The sequence below is a fragment of the Bos javanicus genome, chromosome 7 (assembly GCF_032452875.1).
Source record: "Bos javanicus breed banteng chromosome 7, ARS-OSU_banteng_1.0, whole genome shotgun sequence".
Taxonomy (NCBI): Eukaryota; Metazoa; Chordata; class Mammalia; order Artiodactyla; family Bovidae; genus Bos; species Bos javanicus.
The window spans coordinates 62,191,692-62,205,900 of NC_083874.1; the positions used below are offsets into that span (position 1 = coordinate 62,191,692).

Genomic DNA, 14,209 nt, shown 5'->3' on the forward strand with positions numbered 1-14,209 from the left:
TTACTGCTTGGCTGCTACCTGGCTGTAGCAGAGCAGGTCCCTTCAGCTTTTGGGCAGGGGGGGTGGCGGTTGTTGATTCTTTATCTGTAAAATGAGCAGTTTGGAGTGACCTCCAACGGCTCTTTTAGCAACAGACCCTCATATTCTGGGAGCTTACACAACTCTTGGAATGTATACTTGTAGTGTATCTTAGCGAAGTCCTTGTTCTCTTTTCTGCTGCTTAATTACTAAAGCAAAGTCCACCCAGGGGATACCATCTTCTCTGTCCTTCCTCTGCATGTAAGAGGAAGGTTTTCTTCTTCCACTGTCTTTAAAAAATTGGCAGATCTGTTAAAAAGGAAGATGGGTGGAAGGGAGATGTTGCAACAAGGGCCAGTGGCAGGTACCTGTCATGCTCCTAGCCTTCCTCTGAGCTGCTTTTAGCTCCGTTTCTCAATATTCGTGCTGGTTGCAAGAAGAGAGTCCTAGGATGAGGGAGTGAGTATATACCAAAGAGTATAGAACATACCCGGAGAAGGCAATGGCACCCCACTCCAGTACTCTTGCCTGGAGAGTCCCATGGATGGAGGAGCCTGGTGGGCTGCAGTCCATGGGGTCACTAGGAGTCGGACACGACTGAGCGACTTCGCTTTCACTTTTCACTTTCATGCATTGGAGAAGGAAATGGCAACCCACTCCAGTGTTCTTGCCTGGAGAATCTCAGGGATGGGGGAGCCTGGTGGCTGCCGTCTATGGGGTCACACAGAGTCGGACACGACTGAAGTGACTTAGCATAGCATAGCATAGCATAGAACATACCAGAGGTCCTGGCAGAGAGAAAGGGAACATCTTTTGTAGCTTTGGGACCTGCTGGAGAGTTTGAGTAGAATCAGATGATCTGGACAGGATTTCTGGGCTGCAGAAGGTTCTTACTGTACTGAATGCATAGGAAAAATAGAATGCAGCTTAGGAATATTTAGGTTCCTGTCCTTTAAGAGCTTGCTTTTGGGGAAGATGGATGTAGATAAAATGTCACTATTGGGTCCGGGGTCCAAGAAATTAGCTCAGTGGAAGGGGTTGTCAATCCCAAACTAAGGCATAGGAAAGACTAGAGCCTCGCCTTTGTTCTGTCCTGGTGTGCTGGCAAATTTAGAAACTTGTGAATGTGGCACCGTCGGTTGGGAGGCAGAAGTCAAGTGAGCTCAGCCCGCCCATGTGTACTTTGTACCTTTTCCATTTCTGTCAGTATCAGGCATTCTCACTGTACTTAATCCATAGTGCAGCTGTCACTGAGCTCTGTGACAATGGCTGCTTCTGCCCTAGAGCCGACCCCAGGCTCGGAGCTAAAGGCACGAGCCACTGGAGGTCTGAGTGCCGCCCCTGTCCCCCCAGTTACCATGTCCACGCAGAGACTTCGGGATGAGGACTACCGTGACTACAGCTCCACCGACGCGAGCCCCGAGGAGAGCCCGTCCGAAGGCCTGAACAACTTCTCTTCCTCAGGGTCCTACATGCGGTTTGGGGAAAGCAATAGCACAACGTAAGTAGCTGTTCTGTCTGCCTTAGGGGTGGGAATCATATTCCATCGTTCTGTGTTAGTAATGTAATCTCCCTGTGAGTTATTTTTGCCCCCCGATTTTATCAGTTCCCTGCTTTACAGATGAGAGTAACACTTAAAGAGATGAAGTGAGTGATGCTGCTGAGATCTGAGCTCTTTGTCAGTTACTCTCTACTCTGTTTCTTATTCTTTGTTCATTTCACCTGCGTTGGTCACAGAAGGCTGGTGCTAAGTAACAGCCTGAACATAAGAAAAACTTGTAGAGAGAACATTCTCTTAATTTAGAACCTTGGGTCATCTGTGCTAGAAGCTTCAATAACTCCAAGTCCAATACAGACAGTCCTTTGCAAAGTCTCTCCCAGACTTCTGTCCCCATCACCAAACAGCCAGGGCATTTGACAGAATAAATAGGAAGAGGGAAGAATAACTTCTCTTGCAGTATGCCCTCCTCCAGGAGATCCTCCCAACCCAGGAACTGAACCCAGGTCTCTCGCATTGCAGGCGATTCTTTACTGTCTGAGCCACCAGGGAAGCCCAAGAATACTGGAGTGGGAAGTCTGGGATCTTCCCGACCTAGGATTTGAAGTGGGGTCTCCTTCATTGCAGGTGGATTCTTTACCAGCTGAGCTACCAGGGAGGTCCTAAAAGATGCAAGGCGTTGGTAAAGAAGAGGGAACTTCCCTGGTACTCCAGCGGTTAGGACTTTGCTTTCCAATGCAGGAGATGTGCGTTCGATCCCTGGTCAGGGAACTAAGGTCCCTCGTGCCTCGCTGCCAAAAAACCAAAACATGAAACAGAATCAATATTGTAAAAAATTCAATAAAGACTTAAAAAAAAATGATCCACATCAAAATAAATAAATAAATAAAATCTTTAAAAAGAAAAAGAAGAGGTAATTTGCTTTGTATGCCCTTAGGAGGGCTTATGCCTTATCTCTGGAAACTGAATCCCAAGTCTCATCTGGGTTAGTTTGGCCCTCTGTGGGCTTCAGTTTTTCCAAATATAAGATTGAGAACCCCCGTGTGAAGCTGTGCTGATTCACTCTTCAAATGAGAAGATTCAGAAGAGGGTTTTCTACTCCACTGAGTTGTCTGGTTCAGTTTTGAAATCAGCAGAGCCCTAGCATTTTCTCTGGACCACAGCACCCCATCTTCTGTGGCCCTTCTGTATATTCCTCAAGCTTTACTATCATCCTCTGTGTGTTCCCTTGGGGGTTGGGTGTGACTCACTGAGGGATCCATTATGTCCTTGACTCACACTCTCCCCTGTGACTGCCCAAGGAGACCATGGGAGCTTCTCTTGGAACTCATTACTGGTAAAGCCCCCATGGCTGCAGTCTTTCCTGGTGCATGGCATTTTCTCTAGTGAACTCCAACTAGAGGAGACGGTCTGCCCACATTATAAGCCCCTCTCCACCTCTAGCTGGTTTTCTGCTCATAAAGGTTCCATCTCCATAGCTTCTTTCTCCTGTGGCATGCTACTGTAGATTTCCCCATATGCTTGCAGTGTTAGTTGATGGAAAAGATTGCTTAGGCCCCAACCAGCAGCAGTGAGAACTATCTTTCCTCTCTCTTCCCTAACCTTACCTACCTACGTGACTTCCCCCAGGTGGAAGGAGTGTCAAATGCAGCCAATGCCATGTGATGGCTTCTCTTCAAAAGTCACTGTGGTTACTGGAAAATGCTTCTTCCAAGCTTCTCTCTCTAGTTTTCTTTCCAGTTTTTGCTCCTTGTTCTTAGACATCAGCTTGTCTATGCAGTGCTTGCCATATGGGGTCTAGATTTTCATTTCTAGAGGGACTCCTCTAAAGTTCACAGCCAGTCATCTAGCAACATCAGGATTGGTAGCTTATAGGTTTTGTCATACTGAAGACAATGCATGGTTGTTGGCTATTCTGAATCTCTCTTTTTTTTTCCACATTGGGTTATAGCTAATAGTCAACGCCAAATTATCTCCCATTGTTTGCTGGAAATTGACCGGTTGGAATGTTTGATCAATGTTCTCTTGGCCTTGCTTGGGGATGTACTTTTTCTGAGGGCCCATCCTGCCCTGGTATTGTGAAACAAGGTAGGTGACCCAGGAAAGCCCTCTGTAAGTGATGGCAGGTGTCACAAGCCCATCACAAGTGGTGCAGGGAAAAGTACTCCTTTGGGACTTGGAGGATTGGTTGAGTACTTGCCTGGGGCCTGGATCGCCAGACGCGTCATATGTAGAAATGTGCCAGGTATGATAAAGTATAAGCTGATTTGGGACCTAGTTAGCTCTACAGGTGAGAAGTGTTAGGGACAAGTTTTTGAGCTGGGTTCCTGTTTCCTGGGGACTTACTCCACCGTGTTATCTAATTTGCTAAGGAACAAAGTATGTGGAAAAAATACATGGAACAAAGTACAAGAAGCAAAGTATATGCATGCACACCAGGCTCTTCTAGGGGATTAGGACTGAGTAAGAATCCCCAGTCAGGGATGCAGATAGGAGCCCCAGGTGCTTCCATGATAATGTGTTTGGTGAGGTTAATTTCCTAACCCTTAAAGTTATCAAGCTGTTGACTGCTTTGATGACGGCATCAGATTTTACTCTTTCGGGCAAAGTTTTCTTGTTGCCCTATTGAGCTACATTATACTGCTCTCAACCAGTATACTTTTTCCCCCAGGCTGGCAGGCTGAGAAACCAGTTGACTGAAACCAGTCTTCAGTAGGTTATCTGGAGTTGCCATTTGCAAAGTATGGTCTTCAGACCCTTTGCGGGTCCCAGGACCATTTTAAGAAGCCCACGAGGTCAAAACTGTTTTCATAATAATACTAGATGTGATTTGTTTTTTCACTGTGTTGACGTTTGCACTGATGGTTCAGAAGCAACGATGGGTAAAGTTGCTGGTGCCTTAGCGTGCATCAACGGAGAAGGCAATAGCACCCCACTCCAGTACTCTTGCCTGGAAAATCCCATGGACGGAGGAGCCTGGTAGGCTGCAGTCCATGGGGTCGCTAAGAGTCGGTCACGACTGAGCAACTTCACTTTCACTTTTCACTCTCATGCATTGGAGAAGGAAATGGCAACCCACTCCAGTGTTCTTGCCTGGAGAATCCCAGGGATGGGGGAGCCTGGTGGGCTGCCGTCTATGGGGTCGCACAGAGTCGGACACGACTGAAGTGACTTAGCAGCAGCAGCAGCAGCGTGCATCAAGGAGGTAACACCAAATTATGCTCGTCATTGTATTTTTCACTTAAGCATGTCCTTGATGAAGCAGTCATATCACTAATTTTATTAAATCTTGACCCTTCAGTCCAGAATATTTTGTTAATATTCTGTGTGACAAAATGGAAAGTGCACATGAAAGCTTCTCTTGGAGCTCATTACTGGTAAAGGCCCCCTGGCTGCAGTCTTTCCTGGTGCGTGGCATTTTCTCTAGTGAACTCCAAACTAGAGGAGACCGTCTGCCCGCATTATAAGCCCCTCTCCACCTCTAGCTGGTTCTACTGAGTTATCTGAACAACTTAGTTGTTGTTCTGCTGAACAACTAGGAAGCCGTAGGTCGTTCAGATCTGAGTACTTGGCAGATATTTTCTTGAAAATGAAAGTAATGAGACCGTCACCTCAGGAAAAACTATTAAGGGACTTCCCTGGTGGTCCAGTGGTTTAAAAGTTGCCTTTGAGTGCAGGGGACAGAGTTCAATCCCTGGCTGGGGAACTAGGATCTCACATGCCGCAGGTGCAACCAAACCAGCATGCTGCAACTAGAGAAAGCTCTCGAGCCACAGTGAAGATTCAGCACAGCCAAAAAAACCAAAAAAACAAAAAACCAGTGCTATATGTTGCCAACAATGAAATTTGAGCTTTTGAGCAAAATCAGAAAAAATAAACTTGTATCCTGCACTGTGACCTTGACAGCTTCCCTTTATCTAAAGACTTGTCTAATGAGATTAGGGATGATACTAATGAATGTGATTTTTTAAAATGTCATATAATGAAATGTGCCAGCATTTGAAAGATCTGTGTAGCTCAGGGAACCAGTATCTCCCATATGGCCAAAGTGTGATGTTGGGAAATTGTGTGTGGGTAAAAGATCTATTCAAGGAGCAAGATTGCCAGTGTATTTTCACATAGTAGAGTATGAAAAGGTCAGATTCCACATTACAACTAACTCCTAAGAAACTATGTGTGTAGAGTTTTGATGTAGTATCAAATAAAAAATATCACAGTTGCCTAAACAGGCTATTCAGATACATTCTAACTACACATCTGTGTGAGGGCAGATTTTCTTCAGGGACTTCCATCAAAGCAATGTATCACAAGAGGTTGAATGCAGAAGATAATCCAGCTACCAAACAAGACATTAAAGAGATTTGCAAAAAAAGTAAGATAGTGCACTTCTTTTCACATTTTTTTTTTGGAAAATAGAGTTACTTTCTGTTAAAAATTGGTTATTTTTATTAACGTAGTAAGTTTATTGTTATTTTAAATTAATATGTATTTTTAAGTTTCTTGGTTTAATTTATAAAATATATATATGTATATATATATACATATATATATATCAGCAGATATAATCCATGTAAGCAAAAACTATGTGGGATCCTCAGTAATTTATAAGTACATAAAAGGGTCCTAAGGCCAAAAAAGTATAAGAACTATGATTTGCTAGGCTTATTTTTCCCTCTTACCCCCATAGCTAAGATTCTCTAGTCCATGGAATTGATACTGTGATAACTCATATGGTTTTGGGTAATCCCAGCTCGTGGCCACTGGTGAAAAGCTTAATTTTGGAAGTCCTTTAGGTACAGTGGATAGGAATCCACCTGACAGTGCACGATATATGGGTTTCATTCCCTGGTCCGGGAAGATTCCACATGCCTCGGGACATCTAAGCCCATGTGCCACAACTACTGAAGCCCGCGTGCATAGAGCCTGTGCTCCACAATGAGAGAAGCCACCGCAATGAAAAGCCTGTGCACCACAGTGAAGCGTAGCCCCCACTCTCTGCAATTAGAGAAAGCCCGAGCGCGTCAACGAAGACCCAGCACCACCAAAAATAAATACATTGATGATTTTAACAAAGAATAATTTTGGTTAATTGCTTAGAGCCCTCCTGTTTCAGAGTTGAAGTTTGCTGTTCTGGTCCAGTCCTCTCATATGAGATGATAGGCCCAGAGGAGGGAAGGGAATTTCGTAATGAATTAATGGCGGAATCAGGGCTGGAGGGATCTGATCTCCTATGAAACCCAGCCCAGGGTGTTTTGGGGAGGCCTGCGGTAGGCAGGTAGTTTTGGTGAGGTGCTTACCTTTGCCTTTGAGTGGATTAAACATTTGCCAAGATAGAAATTTGACTGCTCCATCATTCTGCCCATAATCTCCTAGTCACTGGCCCTTGATAATGGAGGAGTCACCCCTGCACCCTTGCCGTCTCTTAGTTTCATCCAGGAGAGCACTTGCCTCTTCTTGTTCAGACTTGAAGCAGTTTTCTTGATCTTGCATGAGAAACTTGGGGACAGTAGGAAGGTCAAGAGATTTTCTTCCTGGAGGTAGAGGGAGAAAGGTTACCGAGAGTAAAATTCCTTTCTAGAGAGTGTAGACAGATCTTCTTTATTATGGTTCTTACAAGTTAATGGGCTTCCCTGGTGGCTCAATGGAAAAGAATTCTCCTGTAATGCAGGAGACCCTGGTTTGATCCCTGGGTTGGGAAGATCCCTTGGAGAAGGAAATAGCAACCCACTCCAGTATTCTTGCCTAGGAAATCCCATGGCCAGAGCTCCCTGGTGGGCTACAGTCCATGGGGTCGCACGGGTCAGACACGACTGAGTGACTAAACCACCACCACAAGATAACACATGATTTGCTTTCAGTTTCTACTAAATTGCAGTTTGGAAGACATGTGTGGAAACATCATTTAGGAGGTGTTTAGGTTATATGTGGAGAAGAATTTCCAGACAGTGCCAGGGACCAAATCTTGAGGAAGTCTGGGGCAAAGTGGTATCATGTTTGATCTTTTTCATGTGTCTGCCTTATTTTCCTGCAGACTCTATTAGTTTCCAGAGACTAAAGTTCACATCTGATCCATGCAGTTTCCACCATTGCATTAACACAATGTTTTACACATTATAGATGGTGTTTGTTGAGTGAAAAAATAATTACACATGAGTGGCTTTCCAATTGCAGCTTGAGAGGGACAGTCTATAACAGACAAGGGAAAACACTATTCTCAAGGCAGAAAGATAAATTAGGCGACTGTCTGAAGAGGGCTTCTCCAGTCTTAGGACTATGGCATTTGACTTTTTTTTTTTTTTTAAATACACAATACACCAGGGACTGTGGGACCACATGACTTTTACTCTGTTCACGTTACATAAAACTTTTTGATAGGGATTTGGGGTTTCTATTTTGTTATTTCCCCTGTTCTTTACTCACAGCAGTGTGTCTGTCTTTCACAGTTATGCTTGGAATCCTCTGTTGCAATTCTGGATCTGAGTCTTTATAATGGAAAGTTCCAGGGTGAAAACCAATACACCAGGAGCGACACCATACTGTCCCTCTGGTCTAATCTCTAAGCAAGGTGAACTCAGAGATGCCTTGGGGGATGGACATTATAGCCCAGTGACTAGGAGAATGGGCTCGGGGGCTAGACATCCTGGGTTTGAATCCAGGTTCACACTCAGGTGTGTGATCTTGAACAAGTTGCTTCATCCTGTGTAAAATGAAGTTAATACCTATCTCATCATGTTATTCTGGGCTTCCCTGGTGGCTCAGTGGTAAAGAATATGCCTGCCATGCTGGAAATTGAATGAGATGGTTCATGAAGGCACTTAGCTCAACGGTAAGTACTTGATAAATGTTACCTCTTATTATTGTTAACCTGCCCTTGTCTGCCTTATTCCCACTTCAGATGGTTCCAGACCCTGATCCACCTGCTAAAAAGCAACATTGGCACAGGACTCCTGGGGCTGCCTCTGGCGGTGAAAAATGCCGGCATCTTGGTAAGGGTCTGCATCGGTGCAAGGAAGTATTGTGACAAATTTTAGGAGATGGTGCGCATGTGTGTGTGTTTAATTTACTTCATATAAAACATTTTGAAATGGGCAGTTTTTCTTTTTCAAATGCAGTTGAGAAAAAGCAGGGTTCAGGTTTATTCTTCTAAAGGTATGTTTTGAGGATCTGCTGTGTGCCGGGCACTGTTCTAGATTCTTGAGACTACTATTAGTGAGTGAAACAAACAAAGATTCCTGCCCTCATGGAGGCTACTTGAGGTAAGGAGGAGGTCCTGGCCATTTCCATCAATAATAGTAACTAAAGAATAACAGAATTCTGTCCATTTTCCATAGTCTTTCCACGCCCTGCCCTTAGATGGACAACTCTGAAAATCTAATTTTTTTCCTTTCTTGATTCTCCCCCTGATGGACTGCCTGTCCAGAGCCATTCTGCTTTCTTTTAAAGTTGGAGATAGGGGATTTCCTGGCAGTCCATTGGTTAAGACTCTGTGCTTCCACTACAGCATTGCGAGGGGCACTGGTTCAAACCCTGACTGGGAGCTAAGATCCCACATGGCTTGAGGCCAGAAAAAAAAAAAATTCTTAACCGAATAAAAATGAAAATAACAACATATCAACTTAAAAAAGTTATATGGGAAAAGTAGAAATAAATAAATAAAGTTAGAGGTAGCCCAGAGGCTGGACTTGTCCTCCGCTGAAAACTGGCCTGTGCCATTACTCTAGACAGAACTCGCCCCCTCCCACCAGCCCTTAGCCTGTCTTTTCTTCCCAGACAGTCCCAGGAGCCTTCTGTTCTGCTGAGTAGGCAGCAGTCTCGAAACAGCCTAATCTGTGTCGTTCTCCTCAGGGAGATTAATTGTCTAGAAGGCCTGCCGAGGTTCAGAGGGTGCCCTTCCTGCTCAACTAGTCTCTGTGAGCATGTTTGTTTCTTGAATGCCCTGCCAGAAGTTCTGTCATTGGAAGGTACCCTAGTCACATTTTGATCATGTGCGAATTCCAGTTCTAACTCTGCTTGCCTGTCTCTCCCTTCCTGGCCCGCACCGCCTATGCACAGATGGGTCCCCTCAGCCTGTTGGTGATTGGCCTCGTGGCTGTGCACTGCATGCGTATCCTGGTGAAGTGCGCTCACCACTTCTGCTACAGGTGAGGGTGTTCCATGCACCTCTTGAGTGACAGGCTGTCCTTCCAGGTTCCGTTACCAGCGCCGGAAGTGAGCGCTCAACACACATCACTCTCGATTCTCTGCTAGCTGAAGGTGGCCACTCGTTAATGGCCTTTCTCCGGCAGTTTCTGTGCCCTTTTGTAGCTTGTTGTCATCTGTCACATGGGCTTCCCGGATGGCTCAGTGGTAGAGAATCTGCCTGCCACTAGAGTAGGCACAGAAGACGTGGGTTCGATCCCTGGGTCAGGAAGATCCCCTGAAGGAGGGCATGGCAACTCACTCCAGTGTTCTTGCCTGGAAAATACCATGGGCAGAGGAGCCTGGCGGGCTCCAGTCCATGGGGTCCCAAAGGGCCGGACATGACTGAGTGAGCACACACATGCGTCATCTGTCACACTGACTTAGAACCAGTGTGCAGAGACCATGTTCTAGTTTTATGTGCTTTGTAATATGCACCCCATTGAAAGGATTTTACCAGATGATTGCTTAATTATAAAGAAAGTAACTGTCCCATCGACTTCAGACTTAGGCTTCTTGAAAGCATCAGACTGAGGACTTGGTGCTGTGTCTGGGGTGGCAGATGGGGAACCTACCCAGGTCTCCATGAGCCCTGTTGGTCCTGTCATTGTCACTGTCTGACCCCACACTGTTCCCTTCTCCTCTCTGCTTTCTTCCAGACTGAACAAGCCTTTTGTGGACTATGGGGATACAGTGATGTACAGCCTGGAAGCCAGCCCCATCTCCTGGCTCCGGAACCACGCACACTGGGGAAGGTAATGGGTTTCCTTCTTCTTTGCGGCTGTGGCTGCCCAGTGTGGGGGTCTTCAGATAGAATGATGATGGGTGGAAGACCATGTAGCTAGTGGGAAGAACATTGCTTGGGCTCAGCTTTGCCAGTGGTCATTTGTGTGACCTTGAGCTGTGTGACCACTCCTCTCCGTGGGCCTCAGTTTCCTCATTAGTAAGACAGGAAGGCACTGGCCTGAAAGGTAGCTAAGGGCTCTTCCAGCTTTGACAGCCTGTGACCAGCGATGGTATTTTATCCCCTCTTTTGGTCAACAGACATTTGAACACATTCTTGTAAGTGGTACAAAGCAATTCCAGGTATAGGGAGGATGGTTTCCCCATATTACATGGTCCTGGCTCTCCAGGAGAAGGAGAAAGATGTGTGGAAGATCTGTTGAGAACAAGAGGTCAGGAATAGGGTATACCAGTAGAGAGAGTATCAGGAACTAGCAATGCACCGCAGGGGCCCCGAGGGGGAGGAGCCCTAAAGATGCTCTTGTCTATTGTGCCAGTGAGAAGCGTACTTGATAGGTGCTTTCAGGGCCGGGCACTGGGCAGGAGAAGCAGGGCTTCAAGGGGGAGGTGAGGGGAATTAGAGAAAAAGGGTTTTTCAGGGAAAGAGATGTTTTAGGAGCTGACATGAGAGGTATTTGGAAATTTCTCCTTCTGGTAATTTTTCAGACACCTGGAGAGAAGTATTCTACTATTTGTTTACCATTTGAGGCAATGGTACATTTTGACATAGAAAACTCCTTTTTTTTTTTTTTAATGTTTATTTATTTGGCTGCATTGGGTCTTAGTTGCAACAACAGGATCTTCATTGCAGTGCATGGGTTTAGTTGCCCTCGGACATGTGGGATCTTAGTTCTCTGACCAGTAATTGAACCAGAGTCCCATGCATTGCACAGCAGATTCTTAGCCACTGGACCACCAAGGAAGTCCCCCCGACCTTTTTTTAAATTGAATCATACTAATGTTCTCCAGAAGAACTCATAGGGAGACTTTTACCTTCACACATAGTAAGCTTCCTCCTGTGATGCAGGTTTCTGTAATTCTTTCGGGAAAATCATTTTCTGTGCCTGGAGAAGCCAAGTTGCCAAGAGACCTCTGTTGGTTGGTTGGTTGTTGGCTGAGTCTTCTTCTCCTCCCTCCTCTTCTTTTTCTGCATCTGTTTTTTTCCCTCTCCTCCTTCTCTCTTTCTCTCTCTCCCAATTCCTCCCCCTCTTTTTCTTTCCGCCCTTCCTCCCTACTTCCCTCCCTCCTTTCCTTCCTTCCTTTAATAAAATTAATGTGTGCTCATGGTGAAAAAAAAACCCCAGCAGCAACAACAACTTTTTTTAACAAGATAGAAAAACATAAAATGAAGAGTAAAAGTACAGTTGCAGTTGCATGAATATTCTCCTGGAATTTTCTGAGTATGTAAAAACATGTACAGATTCCTCACATTTTTTACAGTAAATACCATACTATGCATTCTGACTGGAAACTTGGTGGGATTTTTTTTTTCCCTTAATGGACTTTAGACATTTCTGTTTTGGCACACGTAGATTTAACATATTCTTTTTACCTGCTATGTACTGTTTCATCTAAAATGGCGTATAATTTAAGCATTTTCCCTTTGATGAACCGTTAGGTTGTCACTAGCTGTTGTTATTGTAACTGTGCTTCAGCCACAGTCTGTTTTGATACATCTCTTTCCATGTCCTTACATGAGAGTTGGTTGGTTTTTTGATCCAAGTTATAGAAGGAGACGGTGAAGGGGTCCACTTCTGGGGCTCTTATGCTAAGGGCTCCCTGTAGCTTTAGGATAAACATGATGAAATGGGACAGGCGGGCCATAGGGAAGGGGCAGCCAAGGGATGGGTGGTAGTCCTTATGTGTGTGCTGCACTCCTGCCAGTCCAGTCTCAGGACTGTCTCGGGCCTGCCTGACTGTGTGTAGCATTCCTGGCATGCAGCCAGCAAGGTGTTCTCGGGAACCATACAGATAGCGCCTCCCTTACCTTCTTCCAGGGCTCTAGAACAGGGACACAGTTTATCCTCTTATCAGGGCACCCTCATCCTTGTAACCTGATGGGAAGGGTCTGTGATGACTTGGGAAGAAGCACTGTTCAAACTCCCATCTCTCTGGCTGTCTTGCTTTCTATTGTTTGATCTTTTATGTTCCTTCCTTCCCCACCCACAGGCGCATGGTGGACTTCTTCCTAATCGTCACGCAGCTGGGATTCTGCTGTATCTATTTTGTCTTTCTGGCTGACAACTTTAAACAGGTAGGCCCTAGTGAAAAGAATGGCAAGAGATGAATGGACTTTCTGTTTAGGATCCCTCCCAAGCCAATTTTGTTCAGCACGAGAATTGAGATCTTAACACTTTACATAGAACAGGGTCAGCGTCGTTTGATTTTATTAAAGACCTAGAACATCGAGAAACCTCAAGACGTCTTGCTGTCCTTTTGTCTGTATTTTTTATTATTTCTTTATGGCTGTGCTGGGTCTTTGTTGCTGTGCACAGGCTTTCTCTAGTTGCAGCGAGTAGGGGCTGTTCTTCACTTGTGGCATTCGGGCTTCTCATTGTGCTGGCTTCTCTTGTTGTGGTTCGTGGGCTGTAGAGCACAGCCTCAGTAGTTGCAGCGCATGGGTCTAGTTGCCCCGTGGCATGTGGGATCTTCTTGGACCAGGTATCAAACCCATGTCCGCTGTGTTGGCAGGTGAATTATTAACCAGTGGACCACCAGGAAAGTCCTTTCTTGTCTTTAGGTACGATGTGATCAATCCCAGCTCTGACAGTTGGGTTGCTAATGATAATTAGGAAGATCTCTGCAGATGGTTCCATGACCACTGACTTCCTATACGACTTTGTTCACACACCGAGCGTTTAGCCTAGAACCCCTTCCGGTGGGAGGGTCACTGGCCTTTGTCATTTGAGAGGCTGTCTCTGTTTCTCCCGTTCACTCTAGGTGATAGAAATGGCCAATGGGACCACCAACAACTGCCACAACAACGAGACAGTGATCCTGACGCCCACTATGGACTCGAGGCTCTACATGCTCACGTTCCTGCCGTTCATGGTGCTGCTGGTGTTCGTCAGGAACCTGCGAGCCCTGTCCATCTTCTCCCTGTTGGCCAATATCACCATGGCAGTCAGCCTGGTCATGATCTACCAGTTCACTGTTCAGGTAGGAGCTCAGCCTTCTCCCTGTGTCTTGTAAATAATCGGAGATACAAAGTGAGGAAGTGAGCATAAATAGGGGTGTTACTTACAAGCAGTGTGCTAAGATTAGGGCTTCTTAGCATGGGCACTGTTGACACTTGGGCCAGATAACTCTTTGTTGTGGGGGCTGTCCTGTGCATCATGGGGTGTTTGGCAGCAACCTGGTCTCTATCCACTAGGTGCCGGTAGCAACTGCTCCCCAAGTTGTGTCAGCCAAAAATGTCTCTAGATATTGCCCAGTGTCTTCAAGGAGGGCAAAATCACTCCCATTGAGATTGCTAGTTTAGACTCTTCCCAGTTAGATAATAATACATGATCATTGTATAAGATTGGAAAATAGAGAAAATACTAAGATGATTCTTAAATATTAAATTGTACAATTTATGTTTTTATACTAATAGAAGAATCATCATATGATATAATATAATGAGGAATATTATATTATTATTTTACCACTCCAGTTTTGTGTTTATTTGTCAGAATTCTAAATCTGGTGATCATTCCCCCTCATGTAGCCCATGTGGTCAGGTCTGTGGGG

The 14,209-nt window shown here is 45.3% G+C and overlaps 1 protein-coding gene across 11 annotated transcripts in view; it reads left to right on the forward strand.

Annotated features, from left to right (window-relative positions):
* Positions 1-14,209, forward strand: part of SLC36A1 (solute carrier family 36 member 1) — a 98,406-nt gene that overhangs the window by 21,089 nt on the left and 63,108 nt on the right. For 6 of the 11 annotated variants that reach the window (XM_061424087.1, XM_061424090.1, XM_061424094.1 and 3 more), the window contains 6 exons: positions 1,372-1,519; positions 8,412-8,502; positions 9,569-9,657; positions 10,354-10,449; positions 12,647-12,731; positions 13,418-13,636. In XM_061424087.1, coding sequence (XP_061280071.1) covers positions 1,372-1,519; positions 8,412-8,502; positions 9,569-9,657; positions 10,354-10,449; positions 12,647-12,731; positions 13,418-13,636 — 728 coding nt within the window. Of the gene's footprint in view, positions 1,520-8,411; positions 8,503-8,920; positions 8,971-9,559; positions 9,658-10,353; positions 10,450-12,646; positions 12,732-13,417; positions 13,637-14,209 lie in introns of those variants that run through there. The other 5 variants (XM_061424096.1, XM_061424086.1, XM_061424095.1 and 2 more) reach the window with 3 other exon arrangements.